Source organism: Gymnoscopelus microlampas (genome assembly GCF_963454915.1).
Source record: "Gymnoscopelus microlampas genome assembly, chromosome: 2".
Taxonomy (NCBI): Eukaryota; Metazoa; Chordata; class Actinopteri; order Myctophiformes; family Myctophidae; genus Gymnoscopelus; species Gymnoscopelus microlampas.
In genome coordinates, this window is record NC_139939.1 from 17,823,295 (window position 1) to 17,848,182 (window position 24,888).

Below are 24,888 nucleotides of genomic sequence, written 5' to 3' on the forward strand. Positions count from 1 at the left end.
CGCCTAGAGCCTATATAGTGTCGCCAACACCTGATGCTAACATCTCACCAGCCACCCCTGGCCCCCAAGATACAGTGGGGGCAGTAGCATGCCACTTGGACACAGGCGGGGTCTGATCAGCCTCGGTCGGGTCGCCTGGAGGAGGGTGTCTGTTGCAAGACCCAAAACACCCAGTGACTCCAGGAAACAAAACTGATGATGTGTCCACGTTTTTGCATCAACAGACATTTTTGTAAAAAGAAAAAAGAAAAAGAAAAAGAATATATATATATATATATATATATATATATATATATATATATATATATATATATATATATATATATATATATATATATATATATATATATATATCCACAAGTTATACAATTATGCAACGTCAGGTGTTGTATATTAAATGAAGCTTAAGTCAACGGTCAAAGACACGGTCAAAGCTGCATTGTTTTTTTAATGTTGCAAGTTGCAACAGATTTCCAGAATGACTGTAGAGTGGTTTGAGGTTGTCAGTGACGAACATGTGACCTGCTGTGGTTGCTTAATAGTGTGAAACTGCTCAGCAGCATTTGAAAACAAGATCTCATATGAATGGCTGAATCTACTGCCCAAATGCCGCTCATATCTGATATGTGTCTTTGTGCTGGTGGTTCTAGAGTGGTACATAATACTTGACTTGACAAAGGACTGGTTCCACTTAAACCCACTTTAATGAAAATACTAAATGTCCACAGGGAGTTGACATGATGTTTATAACAACAACAACAACAACAACAACAACAACAACAATAATAATAAATGTAATAATAATAATAACAACAATAACACCAATAACAACAACAACAACAACAACAACAACAATAATAATAATAATGATGATAATAATAATAATAATAGTAATAATGTAATAATAGCTAATAAAAAAGTCATTTTTTTTTTCTGAGGTTTTTAAATCTTGCCGCTGACAACCCCATTACAATAAAAAATAAATTAACTAAACTAGTAAACCCACATTAAAAACAAATTCAAACTTACTAAGTCAAAACGAAATGAAAATAAATTAAAGCTAAAATTCTAAACTATATTAAACTTTCTCTGGAGGGTTAGGTACATGTGAGTTAATTATAAGGAATCCCAATTTTCTCATTCATTCAGGTGTCTCTGGATAAATGTCACATAAGTGTGTGATGTAATGTAACGGTGCTGAAATAGGATGGTACTGTATACTGTACATCACATGGAAAGTTGTTCTGCACACACAGGATGCGATCTTTATGTTTTCACACTCTGTTTGGTATGTTTACTGTGCTGTACAACTCAGGGGTGTCTTCAGCACCTGCCTGGACTTGAGGCCTGCAGGAAAAAGAACAATTCATCACACAAGGATTTGTATGTTAGCAATTTCACCTCTAATGAGACAAGTTATATCTCAAGTTATGAAGAAGCTGTGTTTCATTCACTAATAAAAACAGGCGATTCTCACTTGGAGCAAGTGTTGAAGTTGATGGCTTCATACTGGGCATCTTCTTGTGTCTGAGGTGGTTGGGTGTTGGAGTAGAGAGACACTTCATGGTTGGTAGAACGAGGGAAGTGGACGCTGCTGTAATGAAGCTCATCCTGTGGTTCTGTGGGTTCTCCATGTGGAGCAGTGACAGGTGTCTTGGACACAGCTGATATGTTGTCATACATAGGATCTGACTTGGTCTGACAGGGAGACAGAACAGATAAGGTGTGTGTGGTGGGGTAAGGAGGGTTAATTCTTTTTCTTTAGATCTCTCTCACACACAACACACACTGCAGTTTGGGGTCCTCTAATTCTGTAAATACCTGTCCACTCTGTGCTGGGTCAATGCTGGAGTTCTGAGTTTTCTTCTTCCTATATTGAATCAGTATGGAATTTGATTTAAATGTAATTTAATTTACTATTAATAAAAACAGTAGCCTCCACTTATGGAAAATGAGAAATTTAGATACAGAAAGTGAAAAACAAACTATGATGGATGAAGAAGAATTAATTTCAATACTTAGTTTTACCTTATCCGCAGGCAGGCCAGAAAGACCAGGCTGAGGCAGACTACAGTGATTCCTATAGCTGCATTCTTAACTGATGATGATTGTGCTACAAAGAAATATAGAGAGAGAAACATACATTTTTACTATTGCAGAAATATATTCTATATCATTTTGATTATAATTATGAAATAAAACCATATTGTACAGAGACTAACATTATTTTGAGGGATCAAATTTCAAATGATTTTTGACGAGATCAAGCTGTCATTTTGATTTATGTTTTTTTATTTATGGATCTATTGATACTGTGTTGTTTATGTTATAGGATTGGTACTACTGCAGGAAACTACAAAAAGTTTCCAACATGGACAGTGAAATTTTAATATTTTAAAGCTTTACTCACATGTGACAGTGAGAGATTCTTCAGGACTTCTGAGCTCCTCTTGACCTTTGACAGCACAGGAGTATTCTCCTGCATGCTGACTGCTGACTGGGTCTAGAACCACATAGTTCTGTTGGCTCTGTTTCTGGGTTACAACTTGTCTGTTCTGGTACCACATGTAGGTGGGGTTGTCAGTCAGAGGACAGCTGCTGCTACACACCAGTGTCACTCTCTGTCCCTCTGTTGCATCAGCAGCAGGAATCATCTTCAGTTTCAGGTCTGAAAGTCACAATGATAATCTGTTGTTATGGTGGGCTTGTCATCAATTCATTGTTTTATCACTAAAGAATACAATGTGGTTAAAGACTTGATCAATAACGTACCTGTCACATTTAAGGTCACTCCAGGAAAAGCACCATATCTTGCTTCCTGATTTGTGTGAATTCTGAATATGTATTCAGCTGAGTCATTCACTGTCAGGTTTTTGATTGTCAGGATGTGATGGTTCTTTGTCTGTCCAGAGAACGCTACACGATGTTCATAGTTGGGGACCTCGGTCAGTTTTTGGGGATTATTTTGACCATGTTGCCAAGTCGTATACCAGTATTTGTCTACCACCGTATGACCAGTGGGGTATGAATAATTACATGATATGTTCACTGATGAGCCGATCAGAGCACAGATTCTCTGTTTAATATTATTCACTCTCCAACAGCTTTCACCCTCAACACCTGAAATATAGACAGTATGCATATAAGGAAACTGTAGAACACGATGTTTACCTCGTGACCAATTATGCATGAATATAGTATTTATTTCAAGTAAACAGACGGTCTGATTCATACTCACACACTGAAGGAGAGCGGAGATCCTCTTGGTCTTTTACAACACAGTAATAACTGTGTTGATCAGAAGTTCTATTAACAGTGTGCCATTGACTAGTGATAACATAATCTCTAGCCCTGTACCAGTAGAAGGTGGGTATGGGGTGTGTCAAGGTACAACTGGTTCTGCAGGTCAGTTTCACTTCATTAGCGACAGTCTTGACTTCAACATGCAGATCTGTTGAGATGATGAGTACATACAGTAGTTCACAAGTAATGTTGGTTGAACAACAGAATTGTTTTGCTGTGACTAGTGATGTACTGTAGTGAAGACTCCTCAATCAAAAAGATGGCCACACACATAACATTGGATCCTGTCTCTTTCAAATGTTAAACATTATTTTGTGATTTTAGAAAATACATCATGCTTAACTTTTAGCAGTCATGTTTCATATTTCCTCTAAAGACCTCCCAGCATGGCTAGATATAGCAGGAAATATATAAGAACTCCCACTGCAATTACATCTTTATTAATCTCAATTTAAAGTGCTTAAAAACAACCCATTCCTCGGAAACAATAAATGTAATACGAAACCCATATTTGTACAAATGAGAATAGAAATACATTTTAGAAAAGTCCTCAGAAGCTCTGCTTACTGCATTTTTAGAGCAACTAATTTTAGTTGAACAATTTAACTACATTTTTGTTTGATTTGGTAAAATGCTCATTGCTTGCTGTTCCTAAATGAAAGGTAAATTAATAATTGTATATCAATATATAACATGTGGTTTAACATAATAATGTTTGTGTCAGCCTTTATGGAAAAGTGACACCCTTTAGGGAAACCCATCAGTGTAAACAACTAGTAACTGGACTAAACAAATATAATGTGTCTAACCTCTGAAGTATGTGATGGAACAGGAGTTATTCCTCAATGACTGACACATTCTCCCATCAGTATAGGTCATTATAAAACAGCTTGGATTGACAGAATCTAGGAGAAATAAATGACATGCAGTCACTGAAATGACTGAGACACACACAATGTCTTAAAAACCATTAGTTAGAATACTTCATCATTGTGCATCATTTATTGAAATGAAAGTTTGAGATTTAGTTAGCTAGCCTACTAGCTAGATATCTCAAACTATAATAATAAACATCTATCTTAATTGTAAATAAAATGTCACCACTCACTGACTGTAACATCAGGGGCTTTGAGAGCTTCATGACCTTTAACAGCACAGGAGTAGATCACTTCTTCCGCACTGTTATCAAGGAGTTGGTACCAGGGAGACGAGTCCTCATAGAGGAACTGTCCATTCTTATACCACATGTAGGTGTGGCTGTCAGTCAGAGGACAGCTGGTACTGCAGTTCAAAATCACTCTCTGTCCCTCTCTCAGTGGACCAAGTATCACCTTCACCTGTAGATCTACAGGTCACATTTGTATACATGTTCATTAGAAATATATAACAATTAGCATTTTGATTATTGAATGAATACATTTTAATCATGATGCTATTACTACTACTGTACCTGTGACACTGATACTAAATGTTGATGTATCAGTGGAGTCTGCTGAGCACTGGTATATGTTTGCATCACTCTCTTTCACTTCATCGATTCTGTGAGTTGACGGATCGTCTGGAGAATTCACTACATAACATCGTCACCTTATTAAACTAATGGCCTAAGTCATTTTTTCAAGGTTTTCAGGAAAAATAAAAAACTGATCCAGAACAAAACTATATGATATTTCTTAATCATTTCACCCAAAATGTTTATAACAAATTATGACTATTTAAATAGAAATAACACTGACTGTCAGTTATGTAACATAAGAGATTGAAATAGGTTTAAATAGGATTAAATCTGACTTAGGCCAAAATAAAAAGCAAAACAAATTACAAAATGGCCTAAATCAGTAAATAATTTGGCTTAAGTCACAAAAACATGTGACTTAGGCCAAACAAAAGGCCTATTTTGTCCTAAGTCACACTAGGGAGTTAGGCCATTATACTAAAAGGGGCGTGTTTTATACTAAAAGGGGCATGAACAGCATGATCCTTTTCAATTAGGAGTTGGGCGATTTTACCAGAGGTGGCCAGTGTCATGAGGAGCTGATTTAGGCAAAAATATCATTTCCTCAAAAAATGACTTAGGCCATTAGTTTAATAAGGTGACGACATGTAACATCAGACAGCTGTAAAACATTTAACCATTCTCTAAATAGTCTAGTATAACAGTTTGTGTTTGATGTGTGAGTGTGATGTGTACCTGGACATGGCAGATCTACTGTTGACCCCTTCAAAACACACATGCGTGTTGTTTGTCCCAGAATTCCTGACACAGAACACAGACACATTTTCTTCAGGGAGGTAGGAATTCATACACACAGGTCATCAAAACATGACAGCACAGCCAAAGGCTGCATACATGAAGACAGTACAAGGTGATGTGGCACTGAGGTATGATTTATCATCATTTCTAAGTGTAGTGCCACAGGGTGGTGCTCCTGAGCAGCATTTAGCGTCTGTGTCTAATAGGGTTGATAGGCTCCTTGTATTGCAGTGAGGGTTGATGAGTCACACACCTGCTCAAGTTCAGTTTTGTGTTCTCAGATAATAAACGCACAATGTGTCTTTCTTTCTGAAATGTCTGCTGACTCATCCATTCATTTCACATTTACAACTGTTCAAATGACCTTGCTACTTCACTATCACCATCAAGTAATTGCTTATATTAAATATTTGAAGTGTTTGCAACTTTGCTGTGCATTTGAATAACTGCTTCACCTTTAACTCCTATAACATAAAGGAAACACATATCACAGCCAAATTCACAAACCTGTTCATTGTAACTCATTGTGATGGAATATCACAGCATAATTGGCATTAGTTAATAGCAACAATTTGAAAACAAATTCATACCTGAGACAGATAGGATCAAAGCCACAAACACACATCCATTTCCAAACATCATGACTGGACTGGTCCTTTGGTCTTTAGCTAGAAAGATAACTAACATTTGTGACAGATTACAGTAATTAGAAAATACTGTGTTCATGGAATCCAAACATCCAAACAAGCATTATAGCATTTGTTAAAATCAACATTGCTTTACTTACAGAGTAAAGGATGATACTTAGCTGAAGTTATGGCAGTTGACAGTGGAGTGTTGGATAAAGAGTGAGACCAGTAGTTCAAACATACTGTACATATACTGTAGACTTGGACTGACGTACAAATTTCCTTCCTCTTCGTGTTTTTTTTTTAAAACTCTGAATTCACAGCCGCTAACATTTACTGTAAGTGGTGTACTTAGTACTTATATTGAAGTAACTGTCAAGCAAAGTAAAAACAAAAAAGTGAAATATACGTAGTTTTTTGTTGTAATTACTTTAACTTTAGATGATTACTCAATTGTAGTATGGAGATCTATTGATTCAATGAACTGTTTCATCTTTGTATTATGTCATTCCTATGTAGACATCCACAAGTTATACAGTGAGTATACAGTACTATGCAAAGTCTATACTCAGCTAAGGGTGCAGTTTTAATTTCTTAAATAGTACAAATTTGTCAAAGTTGCAACTCATTTCATAAATGACCGCAGAGTGGATTGAGGTTGTCAGTGATGAACATGTGATTTCTGATGTTTGATGCTGTGAAAATAAAATTATTTGACCTCATGGTAACTGGAAAAAACACAAGGTTCTGTTTGATACAGTGGCCCTCATTTATCAACGCGGTGCAGCCCAAATAATGCGCCGCACCTTTCGGCATTTATCAATACTAGACCATACCCGGTGAAGGGCGCAGACGAAAGTAGGTGCATTCCATCCTAGACCTGCGGAGCAGCATTGTTTGACTGTCTGACAGGCACCTAGACACATAATCCACTCCTAAAAGTATATCTACACTAATAAATAATCCCTGTGAAAATATAACATTTTATAAAGTAATTTAAACAAATTGCTTTAACAGTCATTCAGATAAGATTGTAGATCTGGCTGCATTGAAGATAATAGCAAATCTACAAGCTCACAAGCCGACGCATTGTGAGCTTGTAGATCTGCTATTTTCAAAAATATACGAGCGTTTTTGCGTCGGGAGTCCCGCGGTCGGGACTCCCGACCATCTTTTCATTGACAGTGAGGTCTACAAACTCAGTAGCTTGTCCTATGGTATGGAGTTATGTCATAGAGAGTTATAGTCTATAGGCTACAACCTGGCTGGGTTAAGGATATAAACCTGACGCTCCAATCTCTTATAACGTGGGTTGCGGCACGGGATCACTGCAGTCTGCAGACCGCCCGAGTCTCATGGGGAGTATAGCCTACATGACTGCTTTAGTGTAACTTGAACGCGCAATGCTCGGTATGGGGTAAATAAATAAACGTATTCCATTCATGGCGATGTAATTGGTATCATAATATGTCATTCATGTAGGCTACAAGCCTACGTGACTGACAAAGATTGTACCGTAACGGATTATGAAAGACACAGTTGGGCACGTGTGTGTGTGTGTGTGAGAGAGAGAGAGAGAGAGAGAGAGAGGCGTGTGCATGTGTGCGTGCGTGCGTGCGTGCGTGCGTGTGTGCGTGCGTGTGTGTGTGTGTGTGTGTGTGTGTGTGTGTGTGTGTGTGTGTTTGTGTGAGTGACTTGACAGGCAGCGAGGCGAGGCGAGCCAGCGAAACTCTTTCTTTGGTCGTATTCTGGTTCTTCATGTCGTAAAATCGGGGTGTTTCGACAATATTTAAGGGCGTGTTATTTAAATGACGCTCGTTTTCAGACGTGAGATTTATCAAGGCTGGGACCAAATGTACGCTCGGATCGGCTGTGTAGGATTCGTTGATAAATGTGACTTCAACCGAATATATGGAAAAATATACGCCGGTTTATACGCTGCGTTGATAAATGAGGGCCAGTATGTCTGTGTGCTGGTAGCACTGCAGTGGTACATACAGTATCACAATACTGGTTCCACTTTTTGTCCATCTCCATTCAGTTATTAAAAATGAAGATGCAAAATGACTGCAGAAAGTTGACATGCTGCTGGACGAAAAAGAGGAAGAGGGGTCAAACTTAGCTTGCCCTCAGACAAACCATTTGCAAAAAACATGTAGTGGCATCCTGCCACATTTCCTGTTTCATGTTGTTAAAAATAATCCTAAAAGAGTTCTTAGTTATTATTCATTGGTTTGAATATGATTTGAACATAAGGATACATTTGACCTGGAACATATAAGAGATCAAATATTACTAACATGTCCCCATGGCAAAAACACAATGACAGAATTATTTAATGAAAAACATTAAAGATTGATAAAGATTTTTTATTTAGTAAACCATAATCTGTAAGGAGTGAATTGTTTGATTGATTGATTGCTTGATTGACATTTTTATTGAAAACATTAAAACAATACATTAATAATGTATGCACTGTCTGCCACAGCAGGAAGCATCATATTTTGTACTGTACCTATTTGTCAAAAGAATAAAAGACAATAATGACAAGAGCTTATTTCCCCTTATTTCTCTTGTGGTCCTTTAAGAGTGTGTGTGTGTGTGTGTGTGTGTGTGTGTGTGTGTGTGTGTGTGTGTGTGTGTGTGTGTGTGTGTGTGTGTGTGTGTGTGTGTGTGTGTGTGTGTGTGTGTGTGTGTGTGTGTGTGTGTGTGTGTGTTAGTATTTGTTGAAATCAATCTGGCTTAAAGACCACATATTCTCACTGACACAATTACTGTAACATAACACTGTAAAAACAACTAAAACAAACAATATAGGGGACCTACTGCAACTCCATTAATGTATGGATAAAATAAAAACAATACATGCATAATATATGCACAGCAGGAAGCACCCATCTTTGTACATACACAAAGCTTCAGTCAAAGTTGTTCTGCATCTGAATATGCACTGTACATGGTGTGATCTACATGTTTTCAGACTTTGGGTGGTGTGTTTACTGTGCTGTACAACTCAGAGGAATCTTCAGCAGCTGCCTGGACTTGAGGACTGCAGGAGAAAGAACAATTCATTACACAAGATTTTTAAGTTCAGTCAATTCTCCACAAACTTGTGCCAACAATTTCACCTCTAATGAGCCAAATGATATATCAGAAGCTGTGCTTCATTCCCTTATAAAAGCAGGTGTTTCTCACTTGGACCAGGTGTTGACATTGACATACTGGACATCTTCTGTCTGAGGTTGTTGGGTGCTGGAGTGTTGTTCTGTGGATTCTCCATGTGGAGCAGTGACCGGTGTCCTGGATACAGCTGATATGTTTTCATATATAGGATCAGACTTGGTCTGGTGGGGAGACAGAACAAACAAGGTGTGTGTGGTGGGGTGAGGAGGATTCATTATTTGTCTTTAGATCTCTCTCACACACAAGACAAACTGCAGTTTGGGGTCCTCTAATTCTGTAATTACCTGTCCACTCTGTGCTGGGTCAGTGCTGGAGTTCTGAGTTTTCTTCTTCCTATATTGAAGCAGTAAGGAATTCATTAGGACACTAATTACTATCAATAAAAACAGAAGCCTCCACTTGTAGGAACAGAACAGGAGAAATGTAGATACAAAAAGTGAAAAACAAACTATGATGGATGAAAAAGTATTCATTTCAATATTTAGATTTACCTTATCCACAGACAGGCCAGAAAGACCAGGCTGAGGCAGACTACAGTGATTCCTATAGCTGCATTCTTAACTGATGATGATTGTGCTACAAATAAATATATAGAGAGAAACATCCTTTTATATTACATATATTTTACATCCTTTTTATTATAATTATAAAATAAAAATATATTGTACAGAGACTACATTATTTTGCTGGATCAAATTTCAAATGATTTTTGACGAGATCAAGCTGTCATGTTGATTTATTTATAAATCTATTGATACTGTGTTGTTTATGTTATAGGATTGTTACTACTGCAGGAAACTACAAAAGGTTTCCAATGTGGACAGTGAAATTGTAATATTTTAAAACTCTACTCACATGTGACAGTGAGAGTTTCTTCAGGACTTCTGAGCCCCTCTTGACCTTTGACAGCACAGGAGTATTCTCCTGCATGCTGACTGCTGACTGGGTCTAGAACCACATAGTTCTGTTGGCTCTGTTTCTGAGTTACAACTTGTCTGTTCTGGTACCACATGTAGGTGGGGTTGTCAGTCAGAGGACAGCTGCTGCTACACACCAGTGTCACTCTCTGTCCCTCTGTTGCCATGGCAGCAGGAATTATCTTCAATTTCAGGGCTGAAGGTCAGAATGGTGTTATTTGGTGTTATGGTGGGCTTGTCATCACTTCACTGCATGTTCACTAAAGAAAACAACTGAGAGAAGTCAAGTTTATCCTTAAGTTCAAAGACTTGATCAATAACATACCTGTCACATATATTTCAACTCCAGGATAACCAACATATGTTCCTCCTGCCTGATTTGTGTGAAATCTGAACTTGTATTTAGCTGAGTCACTCTCTGTCAGCTTTTTGATTGTCAGTATATGATGGTTCTTCGTCTGTCCAGAGAATTCCACTCTGCCTTCATAGTGTGGGACCTCGGTCAGTTTTGGGGGATTTTCTTCACCACTTTCCCATGTCGTAAACCAATATCTATCTAACAGCTGATGACCAGTGGGGTATGAATAATTACATGATATGTCCACTGATGAGCCAACCAGAGCACATATTCTCTGTTTCCTATAGTTCACTCTCCAGCAACTTTCACCTTGAACACCTGAAACATAGACAATAAGGAAACGAACATAGAAAGAACACATAAAATGTTGAGTACTGACATATTCATTATGCAGCATGAAAAGAGCAATTATCTCAAGCAACTCAGCGTATTCATACTCACACATTGAAGGAGATCGGAGATCATTTTGGCCTTTTACATCACAGTAATAACTGTGATCAGAAGGACTAGAAACATGGTACTGCTGACTTTTGATTTTGTAGTCTCTCTTCTTGAACCATCGAAAGGTGGGTTTGGGGTCTGTCAGAGTACAACTGGTACTACAACTCAGTATAACATTCTGTCCGGTAGTAGTGCCCACTTCAACATGTAGATCTGTTCAGAAGATGATTACATACAGTAAGTCAACAGTAATGTTGGCTGTAAAAACTGAAGATTTCTGCTGTGACTGGTGATGTAGCAAAGGAACAAAAAGATCATCTATAGATCATCTCTACATGCCAGTCACACAAATGCCACTCATTATTTCATAATCTTAGAAAAGACCTCAAGCTTATCTTTGATTAGTCATTTTTTATATTTCCACTACAGACCTCCCAGCATGCTAAAGATATAGAAATAATAATTATTAGAATTTTCATTGAAATTATAATATTAAGCTAAAGTTCTTAAAAATGTTAATGAATTCCTCAGAAACTAGTCTGGAATTAAACCCATACCTATTTCAAATGAATCTATTACGCTTTCAGTTCTTTCACCAATTTGGAGCCAGGGAGTTATTATGTATTTAGATACTATAGATACTGTGTAGTGGAAAAGTGACATTACAGCCCTGGTGGGCCGGATGGCCTAACCAGGGTGGTGATCTCCACAAGATATTGTATGCTTTCTTCTTCTTCTTCTTTTTTTTCTCAGCCTGCCCAATGCCTTTTATTCTATAGTACAGTACCTGCTCCTTGTTTGTTTTTCATTTTGTCATCTCTCTCTAAAGACAATTGTAGTCTGCTTGAGTCCACTCCACTATGTCTCACAAAGTCAATTTTGTTTATAAAATACCTGAGAATCTCCGGTCACTGTATTTTTTCAGCATCTAATTTTAGAGTTGAGAATTTGACATTTTATTTGGTAGAATGCTGGCACTTTATCGATGAGTCTGAATAGTTACTAAAGGGGGCTGCCAAGTCTTTGTGTGGGAACCTTTTTTTTCTTTCGAAAAATTTAAATTACTGAAAATAGAACATGAATCCAACATGTTTTTAGCAAAGATCATCTGTGAACGTAGATAAAACCATTTAATTTACACTGATGATACTGCAGTTCTCTCATATAAATCTATGAAGCCATCAAAGCTGAACTTGTATACTTTCAAGCTAGTCTCACATTGATGAAACAATCAGCTATATGTTTTGAAAGCCTCGTATCAAGTTGCATGGAGAGGCTTTCTAAAAAAAAGTTGAATGTGCAACACAATTTTATAGAATATATGAAGTGGGCCGGGGTTCCCTGCTTCGTCTCTCTCTTAGTCTCAGCTAAGGGGTCCTTGGCCTGAAATCTTTAATATATGGTTTAATATGATACAGTGAACCGCAGTCCTCAGACCTTAGGAATTGTAAACAAACAAAGATAATTGTGTCTAACCTCTGAAGTATGTGATAGAACAGGAGTTATTCATCAATGACAAAGGACACATTCTCCCACCAGCATAGATCATTCTAACGCAGCTCGGATTGACAAAATCTAGGAGAAATAAATGACATGCAGTCACTGACATGATTTTGCCAAACACATTATGTAAACACTTATTAGTGTGGTTGCCCTAACAGGGCAACCAGACTATTGTTCTAGTGAAAAAAAAGCCGCTTTTTTCTCATTCGCTATTTCTCCCACAGTTTAGTTTTCCCAATTTTGTGCCATATTACAAAATGACCGGCTTCACCGGGAATAGACTGCTTGTACTTTGAGATTGGTTACATAGTTTAATTGATATTGATTTATTAGTGCATTAAATTTCCCCATCCACTTTAATGGGAAAATGAAAAAACTCCCATTCAAGTATTTTTTCTCATTAACCTTAAAGGGCAAGACCACTTTGGTAGAGGTTTGGGTTGTGTAGTTACCTTGCCATGATGTAACTCCAAAGGTGGGCAAGAAATAAAAAATAATTGCTCCATTGATTAGAAATTTATAATTCAAAATATGCTCCTCATTGTCTTACATTGTACGGTGAAACAGATCTCAAAGTCACTCTTTTAGCACAAAAACGAACGCAAACAAAGTTGATTCAGACAATATAGAACATCACCAAACCCAGTACTGTTTTTTTTTAAATAAAAATGTCAACTTCCTGTTGATTTTGCCATTTTTAATAAGTAGAAAACCCGGACTGGATCGGCGGATCTGGATCCAGATCTTCAAATAGTAAAATCAACAGGAAGTTGACATTTTTATTAAAAAAAACAAACAGTACTGGGTTTGGTGATGCTCTATATTGTCTGAATCAGCTATGTTTGGGTTCATTTATGTGCTAAAGAGTGACTTTGAGAGCTGTTTTACCGTACAATGTAAGTCAATGAGGAGCATATTTTGAATTATCAATTTCTAATCAATGGAGCAATTATTTTTGATTTCTTGCCCACCTTTGGAGTTACATCATGGCAAGGTAAATACACAACCCAAACCTCTACAAAAGTGGTCTTACCCTTTAAGGGCTAGAGATTCAAGACTTGGAGAGGTGGTTCATGATTTAGTCCAAAATTATTAAAAAAAGAATTACACCAGTCGGCCTCATGGTGGCGCTTTAACAGCCCACTTTACGTTTTGGCCTATAACTCTTGAACTGTAGGTCGTAAAATAAAAATATTTTTTCCCCTAGATTCCTTGGGTCATGACGCATTTGCGTCAGGATATATTTTCCGCCATTTTGAATTTTCTTCAAAACACACTTTTAGCTCCTCCTCCCACATATTTTGTCCAAATTTCACAAAAATCGGTACACATGATCTCTGGGCCCATGCGATAAACATATCCAAACGGCATTTTAGTCCTTACCGTTCATCCGTAAATGGCTTCCAAAGTTAGTGGGAGGGGCCCGTTTTACCAAAAATGCCAGAAATCACGAACGAAAAGTCCGGTCAATCCCAAATTTGAATCACGTGTGGTTTACTCAACAAATCCCCAAAAGCATTTCCACTTTGACCCATAGGGGGCGCCACAAATGCACAAAACGTAACCGATGCAAAAACATGATTTTTGGGGGGATCAATCCTCTCAAAATGAAATAAAAGCAATGTCAGGAGTGACGTGACAATACGATTGGCCTGTTACATTCATTACATTCATCAAAACGGCACGTATCACGAAGGCAGGATCCGATCAGCACCCGATTCGAATGGCACGTCGCGCGGCCTCCGACGGTATTCCTCCCGGCGTATCCCTCGAGTCCCTGCAGCCACGACCCACGACCGGCTTTGGCGCAACCACACTTTGCAATTTCCCAGAATTGCAACGCTTCTAGTTGTAAACCATTAGTCAGAATAGTTAGTGCAGTACGTAGCACCATTTATTAAAATGAAAGATATATTTAGTTAGCTATCTACCTCAAACTACAGTATATACACATACTGTATATAATAAACAGCTATACAGAATCTCAATTATAAACAGATTTGATAATGTCACCACTCACCGACTGAAACATTAGGGGCTTTGAGAGCTTCATGACCTTTAACAGCACAGGAGTAGATCACTTCTTCCGCACTGTTGACAAGGAGTTGGTACCAGGGTGACGAGTCCTCATAGAGGAGCTGTCCATTCTTATACCACATGTAGGTGTGGCTGTCATTCAGAGAGCAGCTGGTACTGCAGTTCAAAATCCCTCCCTGTCCCTCTCTCAATGGACCAAGTATCACCTTCACCTGTAGGTCTATATACTCACATTTGTATACATGTTCATTAGAAATACACAATTAACAATTAGATGATTCATTAATACATTTCTGGCATTGTAACTATTACTGTACCTGTGACATTGAGACTAAAGCTTGAAGTGTCAGTGGAGTTTGTGCACTGGTATATTTTTGCATCACTCGCTCTCACTTCATCGATTCTTTGTGTTGACTGACCATCTGGAGAATTGACTATATAACAGAATATCAGACAGCTGTTTGCAATGAAACAGTTCTTTAAATTGTCTAGTATAGCAGTTTGTGTTTCTTGTGGGATGTGTACCTGAGCATGGCAGATCTACTGATGATCCCTTCAAAACACACATGGTTTTTGATTGCTCCACAATTCCTGACACAGAATGCATTACATTATAAGATCACCAGGACAGATTTGAATCAAAACATGACATCACAGCAAAGGTTTCATCCTACAAGGTGATGTGGCAGTGAGGTATGGTTTGCCCCCCCCCCCCCCCCCCCCCCCCCCCCCCAAACAACAAAACGGTGCCGGGGCGTGTCCAAGCACCGGGCACCACGAAGGGTTAATCCGCCCCTGGTCACGGTCAACACATCACACATTTACAGAACATCATTGTTCATAAGTGTGGATGCTCACATAATTATTGTTATACAGTAACTATTTTCATAGTTATCATTGTCTCTGCCAGGCTGGACTGGACCAATTGGCTATGACTGACTGCCAAAGTTTGCAGGCCCTGGGTAGGCAACCCGGCCTGGCGAAGACCTGCACTCTGTGGAGTTGACTTTTCTAGTTCTTGATGTGAACTGCCTTTTAGTGTAAGTGTAGTGCCAGATTGAGTTGTTACGCAACTGCTAAACCTCCACCTGCAAAGGGTGAATTAAGACTGTGATTTACAAGAGGACCGTAGGCTTACTGTCTGTGTTAACTGGCCTTAATTTAGTTCTGTTTACTGTCTCACACACACACACACACACACACACACACACACACACACACACACACACACACACACACACACACACACACACACACACACACACACACACACACACACACACACACACACACACAGACAGACAGACACACAGACAGACACACAGACACACAGACACACAGACAGACACGGACACAGGTGAAAATACAGCAACAAATTCCTACCTGAGACAGACTTGAGAATAGCCAGGAACACGCATCCTGTTACAGCCAACATCATCTTTTGTTTTTTAGCTAGAAAGATGACTGAGTAAAAACATTCATGTGACAGCTTAATTAGAAAATATGTGTTCTAACATTAAATCATTTCTTAAAATCAACAGTACCGTACTTCACTTACTGAGTAATGGATGAAATTTTTTGAGACTTAGACCAGTAATTCACACATATGGCTTGGGTTGTGACAACATGGAAAAGACTTCCTTCCTCTTTATTTTGAAACTCAGAGTTCACTTCCCTGTTTCAATTCTCGGCCAGCTGGATCATTTGCTGTATATCATTCCTCTATTCTCTCTCTCTCTGCATTTACTCTCTTATATCGAACTAACTGACAAGCAAAGTTCTGAATCAAACATGGTGATGCTTGATGTGCTGTAGTAACAGTGATTACTTAGTAGCCTATTTAAAGGAGATTTTTCAACTGTGTTTGATATGTGTCTTTGTGCTGGTACTCCTGCAGTGGTTACTTACAGTATCACATGACAATAGATTGATTCCACTTAGCTCCATTTTAATATATGCTTAACAAGGTAGATGCAAAATGGCCACAATTGGAGTTTACATAATAATAATAATAATAATAATAATATATTCCCCTTTTTTCATGGCCGCAACCCACATACTCCTGTGCTGCTCATCCCACACATGCATGTTCCTTACAAATGGGGCTCCATTTAATAGGGAAATGGTTTTCCAACTATATAAAAGTTATTGGCTAGAAGCATTGTTACAACAAATAATGCACCAAACACTCATTTCAGAAGTTTATATACAGCATTTTCAAAACAATGTTACAAGATCATTAAAATGATATCAAATAACATTCTCCATCCGTTCCTCCATCCCTTCCTCCATCCCTCTTTCATCTATCCATCCCTCACACCATCCATCCCTCCATTCATCTGTCCCTCCCTTGCTCAATCCATCCATCCCTCCGTCCTTCATCCATTCCTCCCTCCATCCCTTCCTCGATCCCTCCATCCTTCTCACTTCCTCCATCATCCCCCCTCCATCTTTCACCCATCTCTCCCCAATTCATGCATCCATCCGTTCCTCCATCCATCCCTTACTTCCTTCCTTCCTCCATCCCTCCCTCCCTCCATTCTCACCCCCCTCCTACACTCACTCATTCATTTATTCATCCATCCATCCTTGTGACATCACACATCTGTATCAATAGCCAAAGCCACCCGTCCCAGGCCACCAACAACTCCCCCCTCCAAAAAAGCATTTCCCTGCTGGATGTGTCAATGTGCTCCCCTTTGGGAGGCATGTACAGTATTGAATGAAATACTAATTAGTTAATTAAAGAGTTACGATGACAGGAAATAAGAATAAGTTAAAATAAAACAGAAAAATAAGAGATTAAAATGACAGTTCAGAACAAGAAATGAATAAAAATGCTCAGTAGGTAGGTATGCTTGTAGGCACCTTTGCAAAGATCCAACTAAACCAAATAAAACTTCACTAAATATGGTGGATAATGTATTAATATCCTGTAAAAGGTCCCTGTACAGGTACTGTACCTACAACCTGAATGAATTTAGCACAAGATCATCCAAGCTGCTGCTCTTCTCTCTGTCCTGAAGTTGTAGGGGTCATCTCCATGGCTACAACGTCGTAATAATCAGGATCAGAGACTGGCTGATGGAGAGAAAATAAATATTAGATTCAATCTGCTAGGCTGCTTACTTTTTATCTTACATAGTTACTTTGTAGCAGCGCTTTGTTCTTCTATCTACTACTCTAAATCCTCAGCCTTGTTATCGTTCATTTTTTTCATGAGGCTTCTTTATGATAAAATAACTGGCCAATTCACCTTTGGCCTTAACTTTTAAATGACCTATGGTTCAAAAGTTATAGGCCAAAAGGTTAATCGGCATGTTTTTTTATTCGATTTTTTTTTGGCTCCTAGGCTAGAATCCATCAGTAAAGAAGCCTCATGCAAAGTTTGGCACTTTTATCCGCTTCGTAATGTTTCGATGCTTCGGTAATGTTAAAAATGCCATTAAGCCACTGGACAATATGTCAGTCATTCTGGATAAGAGTGTAGCTAAATGCCACAATTATAAGATGAGAGAGGGAGATGTCTCGTCTCCCATCCTATATTAAAATTGGCTTAAGGGAGCTGGCCGACCGGTCGGCGGGCGGACCTCTGACACCATGTCACATGGTGACACGTTCATGTCACCATGACTCAGTCATAACCATATAAGGAGTTCCCAATGCAGTTACACGCAAATTTGGAGTGTGTTGTCTAACCTAAATATGTCACCATGGCATCAGGAGCAAACAAATCAGTCAACTCATGGGCACAAAAGGGGCATGGCCATATATGGGGCATATACTGATGATATCAAGGATCTCCATATGTGGGCATTAAATCAATAATACATTAATTAAGTTTTAATGTATTATATTTTACATCTGTGAATCTTTCTTTTACTTTTCTCTTTTGTTGCTCTCTGCAGGACGCACGCAGGCACACATGCACACATGCACGCATGCAAACAAGCACACATAGATTTGAATTCTGTAAATACCTGTCCAGTCTGTGCTGGGTCAGTGCTGGAGTTCTGAGTTTTCTTCTTTCTATATTGAATAGGTAAACAATAATAACTGAAGCCTCCACTTGTAGAAAAAAAAAAAAAAATGTAGATAAAAACTAGGGTGGATAAACATGATTTAAAATATTCTGTACCTGATACACATGCAGGCCAGAGAAAGAAAAAACAGGCAGAGACCGACTGTAGTGATTCTTATAACTGCATTCTTAACTGCTTCTGGTGCTGTATAGTAGAGATATAGATATTTATTATAATTAAACACACACAATCTTTATTAAACAGTTATTACAGTATGAACAGTATTTTTTGGAGTGATCATCATTTATGGTTGCATTCATAATAGTTAGTACCCAAAAAGTATGATCATACTTTTTGGGTACCTGACTAACAGATTTTCTTTGCAGGATCAAATGTATTTTATTACGAATAAAACAGATCTAAATCTATTGTGGTGTTGGTGGGAAACCCACATGATCAAATGTATACTTATACACATATTATTTACTACTTATATATACTTAGATATTTTGGATCCTCAATTTCACATAAAGTTTTCCAACACGTGAGCAGTGAAATATTTTAAAGCTCTACTCACATGTGACAGTGAGAGTTTCTTCAGGACTTCTGAGATCCTCTTGAACTTTGACAGCACAGGAGTATTCTCCTGCATGCTGGCTGCTGACTGGGTCTAGAACCACATAGTTCTGTTGGCTCTGTTTCTGGGTTACAACTTGTCTGTTCTGGTACCACATGTAGGTGGTGTTGTCAGTCAGAGGACAGCTGCTGCTACACACCAGTGGTCACTCTCTGTCCCTCTGTTGCCATGGCAGCAGGAATCATCTTCAGTTTCAGGCCTGAAAGTCACAATGGTTATAATCTGTTATGGTGGGCGTGTCATCAATTCATTGTTTTATCACTAAAGAATAAAATGTGGGTACAAACACTTGATCAATAACATACCTGTCACATATAAGGTCACTCCAGGATAACCACCATATTGTCCTCCTTTCTGATTTGTGTGAAATCTGAATTTGTATTCAGCTGAGTCATTCTCTGTCAGGTTTCTGATTGTCAGGGTGTGATGGTTCTGCTTGTTAGAGAATTCCACACGACCTACATAGTGTGGGACCTCCATCAGATTGTTAGGATTCACTTGAATAGGTGACGTAGTCCAGAATGCATCTTCCAGCTGATGACCAGTGGGGTGTGAATAATAACAGGAAATGTCCACCGATGAGCCGATCAGAGCACAGATTCTCCGCTTCAAATAATTCACTCTCCAGCAACTTTTATCCGAAACACCTGAAATATAGACGGGAAACTGAAAGTATGGACTAAAGAACTTAATGTTTTAGTACTGATATATCCATTATGCAGCATGACTATAGCAATTATTTGAAATAAACAGACAGTTTGATTAATACTCACACACTGAAGGAGAGCGGAGATCCTCTTGGCCTTTTACGACACAGTAATAACTGTAATCAGGACATCTAGGAGCATTGTGCTGCTGACCTGTGCCATTGTAGTCTCTATGCCTGAACCACTTGAAGGTGGGTTTGGGGTCTCTCTCAGTACAATTGGTACCACAGGTCAGTATCGCAGTACGATTACTGAGAGTCATCACTTCAACATTCAGATCTGTTGAGATGATAAATACATATAGTAGGTCATCAATAATGTTGCTGAACAACAGAAAATGTCTGCTGTGACTGGTGATGTAGTGAATCACTCAAATCAAAAAGATAGCCACACATAACACTTGTTGTTGTTGTTGTACATTATTCATTGATTTAAAAAAATACATCAACACTTGACTTTGAGCAGCCATGACTTGTGTTATATTTCCACTACAGACCTCCCAGTAAACGAAAAGTCGCATTACAAGCACCTTTATTCATCTCAAGTCAAAGTGCTGAAGCGTAATCCATTCCTCAGAAATAGTACTGTAATCTGACCTGAACCCAACATCTATAATGAGTCTATTAAGTCTAAGTTTTTCAAAGTGGGTCCAAAGTGGTGGCCTGGGGGCGGCCATAAAGGAATATAAAGATAATATATGAAAAAGGTCTACACATCTGACCTGATGGTCAAGATTCAATGTATCCCCTGAGCAAGCAGGCAGGTTCTATTAGCTCAATGGGGAAAATAATTCAGCACTTGCGCAGGAAACCGGGTTCAAATCCGGGGTAGAAGAGGAAAGTTACATAGTGCAGCTTTAATGAATAAACCAAATAAAAATCATCAGATGCTCACTGCATTTAATTAGTATTTTTTTTTACAATTGAAGTTTGATTGTAAATTGTTAAATAATAATATCAATATACTACTAATGTAAATCTCAACCCTTAGAGAAACATATTGTAAACAACTACTGTAACTTGAGTAAACAACGATGTCTCTAACCTCTGAATAGAACAGGAGTTATTCATCAATGATTTAGGACACATTCTCCCATCAGCATAGGTCATTCTAAAGCAGCTTGGATTGATAGAATCTGTGAGAAATAAATGACATGCAGTTACTGGAATGATTGAGACGAGAAGACGAGAGATGAGAAGTTATGTAAACCCTTATTGTAAAACATTAGTCAGAATACTTAATACATTGTAATAGTATGATTTATTACAAGGAAAGTTAGATTTAGTTAGATAGACTTTTACCTACAGTACCTATCTCAAACTCTAATAATTAGCTACTGTACAGTATCTCCATTGTAAATAGATGTCACCACTCACTCACCAACTGTAACATCAGGGGCTTTGAGAGCTTCATGACCTTTAACAGCACAGGAGTAGATCACTTCTTCCTCACTGTTATCAAGGAGTTGGTACCAGGGAGACGCGTCCTCATAGAGGAACTGTCCATTCTTATACCACATGTAGGTGTGGCTGTCAGTCAGAGGACAGCTGGTACTGCAGTTCAAAATCACTCTTTGTTCCTCTCTCAATGGACCAAGTATCACCTTCACCTGTAGCTCTACAGGTCACATTTTTTATAAATGTTCTTTAGAAATGTATAACAATTACCAATTTGATTATTTAATGAATACATGCATTTCATCATGCTACTATTACTACTACTGTACCTGTGACACTGAGACTAAAGCTTGATGTATCAGTGGAGTCTGCTGAGCACTGGTATATGTTTGCATCACTCTCTCTCACTTCATCGATTCTGTGAGTTGACTGACCCTCTGCAGAATTCACTACATAACATGTAATATCAGACAGCTGTTCAACATTTAACCATTCTCTAAATAGTCCAGTATAACAGTTTGTGTTTGATTTGTGAGTGCGATGTGTACCTGGACATGGCAGATCTACTGTCGATCCCTTCAAAACACACATGTGTGTTGTTTGTCCCAGAATTCCTGACACAGAATACATTACATTATAAGAACATCAGCACAGATCATCATCAGGAAGGAAGTCATACACACAGGTCATCAAAACATGATAGTGTGACCCACCCATAATGTGTCACATTTTTGTGTTGATTTATTTATTTTATTTTGTGCTTTGAAATCGTTTTTGGAGCTGTCAGTGTAAATTTATCAGTAAGAGTATTCAGCTTGGTCAGTAGGGGGCAGTATCAGAGTGTTTTCTCCCTCATGGGATACTAATACCTGCAGACGGGAAGTTCACGTCATTCCAATGAGAGCAACCAGTCTGCAAACAACTAAAACATTCTGTGTGCGTCTTTCTCCTGTTAAACAGGTTAGTTGTGGTGCATTAACTCACTGAATGGTATCAATGTGATCATTATAACATTAAGTACACGTTCTGATGGTGGAGCCTAACTCTAAAGTGTTTACAAGATGTGGTTATTGTTTGTGAATGAATCCAGTGCAAACACAGTAGTTTGGCTGGAGCAATCAATGCAAAATGGCGACGTGAGTGCGCAATGTTTACATAGGACCTTCTGATCCTAATACACACTCCCATTATGAGCTCCCGTTTTTGTACAAGTATTAAGAATGTATTTTGGTATATTTTGTGTGTTCTGTAAAAAAAATGACAATCTATAGTATTGTGTTTGGACATGGTTATATAAGTTGAACTCTCAGGATTTGGTCAATGAACATTTCAAGTACAGTAACTTAAAGCTGCTATTAGTAAGAAGAAGAAAAGTATAATTGCTTAAATGAAAATGCTAAAAGTGCATTAAGTTAAAGGTGAATATTCCTGAGAAAGACAAGACAGTTAATGAAGGTCTGATTGGGTACTGCATTGTATGTTTTGAAGTGATGATGTTGTGTAACAGGTTTGCTATGTGAAAATATATGGAAAAGTATATGGGAAAAACATGCAGTATTGTAATGGTGATTAACTCCAGTGATACAGTGATGGCTTAATTGAGTGTTTTGGTGAAAACTGAGTTGAAGATAAAGTAAAAGACATTGAAATGATAATACAAAGTTACAAAAGAAATGGGAAACAAAGTAAATTGTGGATCTGTGAATTCTGTAATAAATTCCAATGAGAGCAACCAGTCTGCAAACAACTAAAACATTCTGTGTGCGTCTTTCTCCTGTTAAACAGGACATTATTATCTGAATGTTTGTTCCGGCCACCTGGGACCTGCAACAATAGCACAGCCAAAGGCTGAATACATGAAGACAGTACAAGGTGATGTGGCACTGAGGTATAGACCCCTTAACAGACGACGTCACACTGATAAGAACCAGTATGCGTGCAACCAGTATGCGCGCAATGAAACCCATTCTATCAGGTCTCGTTAGGACGCGCCTCACTAGCCAACACACAAGAGGGGGTTGGGGTGTACTGAAACCAGCGCACCCCGAAACAACAGGTTGGGAATTGATTGCGTGAAACAATCACCTGTGCGTCCAGTCTCAATGTTAGTAAACAAATAATTGGTCTATGGATTATCATCATCCTTAGAGTAGTGCCACAGGGTGGCGCTCCTGAGCTGCATTTAAAGTCTGTGTTTAATTGGGCTGATTGGCTTTTTGTATTGCAGTGAGAGAGTTGTGTGTCACACACCTGCAGCTGCTCAAGGTCCATGTTCAAATGGTGAATTAAGACTGTGATTTACAAGAGGACTATTATAGGCAGACTGTCTGTATGTACTGCCGTTTAGTTTAGTTCTGTTTACTGTTCTGAGACATTATAAATGCACATTGTGGCTTTCTTTCTGAAATGTTTGCTGACTCATTCATCCATTTCACATTCAAAACTGTTAAAGGGGAAATCCACCCATTTTCAATATTTAACTATGTCATTAATATAGCAGGATTGCAAATTACAACATGATGAGTCATCACGTTGTAATTTGCAATGTTAAACCCACAATCAATCCTCCAGTTCAAGGCAACACAGAAAGGGGGGAACTTTTTTCTTATTTCCACACAACTCCTTTATGCTATATTAATGACATAGTTAAATATTGAAAATGGGTGGATTTCCCCTTTAACATGACCTTGCTACTTCACTATCACTTACAAGCAAGTAACTGCTTATATCAAATGTTTGAAGTGTTTTCAACTTTACTGTGCATTTGAATAACTGGAAAATAGCAAAATTGCCATTAGTTAATAGCAACAATTTGACAATAAATTCATGAACAATTTGAAAACAAATTCATACCTGAGACAGATAGGATCAAAGCCACAAACACACATCCAGTTCCAAACATCATGTCTGGACTGGTCCTTTGGTCTCTTTAGCTAGAAAGATAACTGACATTTGTGACAGATTACAGTAATTATAAAATACTGTGTTCATGGAATCCAAGCATTATACCATTTGTTAAAAGCACTTTACTTACAGAGTAAAGGGTGATACTTAGCTGAAGTTATGGCAGTTGACAGTGGAGTGTTGGATATAGAGTGAAACCTATAGTTCGAACATACTGTACATATACTGTAGACTTGGGCTGACGTGCGACAACATAAAAAAAAGTTCCTTCCTCTTTATGTATTTAAAACTCTGATTTCACAGCCACTAATCATTTACTGTAAGTCGGCACTTATATCAAAGTAACTGTCAAGCAAAGTAGCAGTAAAGTAGGCCTATAGTTTCTGGTTGTAATTACTTTAAATTTAGATGATTACTCAATTGCAGTATTTAAAGGAGATATATTGATTCAATTAACAGTTTCATCTTTGTATCATGTCATGCCTAGACATCCACAAGTTATACAGTGAGTATAGAGTACTACAGTATGCAAAGTCTATACTCAGCTAAGGGTGTAGTTTTAATGTATTAAATAGTACAAATTTGGCAAATTTGGC

The 24,888-nt window shown here is 38.2% G+C and overlaps 2 protein-coding genes across 7 annotated transcripts; both read right to left on the minus strand.

Moving 5' to 3' along the window:
* Positions 1-939: 939 nt before the first annotated feature.
* Positions 940-24,816, minus strand: LOC311053191 (uncharacterized protein). Of its 6 annotated transcripts, none has more exons than XM_084068645.1 (13): positions 24,242-24,816; positions 21,937-22,002; positions 21,718-21,825; positions 21,372-21,608; positions 21,084-21,126; positions 4,113-4,132; positions 3,239-3,451; positions 2,773-3,120; positions 2,411-2,668; positions 2,029-2,113; positions 1,822-1,870; positions 1,478-1,698; positions 940-1,347 (listed from the first exon to the last, which is right to left on the minus strand). In XM_084068645.1, exons 1-13 carry the CDS (start codon positions 24,291-24,293, stop codon positions 1,275-1,277), a joined length of 1,773 nt encoding a protein of 590 aa, XP_083924771.1. In that variant the 5' UTR covers positions 24,294-24,816; the 3' UTR covers positions 940-1,274. The 6 variants fall into 6 exon arrangements, with proteins under 6 accessions (XP_083924771.1, XP_083924770.1, XP_083924769.1 ...); XM_084068644.1 differs by having other exon boundaries at positions 21,718-21,837; XM_084068643.1 differs by lacking the exons at positions 21,084-21,126; positions 21,372-21,608; positions 21,718-21,825; positions 21,937-22,002; positions 24,242-24,816 and adding exons at positions 4,412-4,648; positions 4,754-4,873; positions 5,495-5,560; positions 6,148-6,237; positions 6,345-6,391 and having other exon boundaries at positions 4,113-4,208.
* LOC311053281 (uncharacterized protein) lies at positions 17,338-19,724 on the minus strand. The gene is made up of 5 exons (XM_084068741.1): positions 19,590-19,724; positions 19,225-19,483; positions 18,764-18,851; positions 18,606-18,654; positions 17,338-17,706 (listed from the first exon to the last, which is right to left on the minus strand). Exons 2-5 carry the CDS (start codon positions 19,379-19,381, stop codon positions 17,617-17,619), a joined length of 384 nt encoding a protein of 127 aa, XP_083924867.1. The 5' UTR covers positions 19,382-19,483; positions 19,590-19,724; the 3' UTR covers positions 17,338-17,616.
* Positions 24,817-24,888: the final 72 nt, after the last annotated feature.

What these genes read in the sequence shown, in the direction of transcription:
- LOC311053281 (XM_084068741.1), bottom strand. Translation starts at nt 19,381, where the DNA reads ATGTGGTACCAGAACAGACAAGTTGTAACCCAGAAACAGAGCCAACAG. An exon ending in AGAAACTCTCACTGTCACAT is followed by an intron (nt 18,852 to 19,224) that starts GTGAGTAGAGCT and finishes TCTACTATACAG; the next exon opens with CACCAGAAGCAGTTAAGAAT. An exon ending in CTGGCCTGCATGTGTATCAG is followed by an intron (nt 18,655 to 18,763) that starts GTACAGAATATT and finishes TATTCAATATAG; the next exon opens with AAAGAAGAAAACTCAGAACT.
- LOC311053191 (XM_084068642.1), bottom strand. Translation starts at nt 6,283, where the DNA reads ATGAACACAGTATTTTCTAATTACTGTAATCTGTCACAAATGTTAGTT. An exon ending in ATTTAGTATCAGTGTCACAG is followed by an intron (nt 4,649 to 4,753) that starts GTACAGTAGTAG and finishes TGTGACCTGTAG; the next exon opens with ATCTACAGGTGAAGGTGATA. An exon ending in AGAATCTCTCACTGTCACAT is followed by an intron (nt 2,114 to 2,410) that starts GTGAGTAAAGCT and finishes ATTTCTTTGTAG; the next exon opens with CACAATCATCATCAGTTAAG.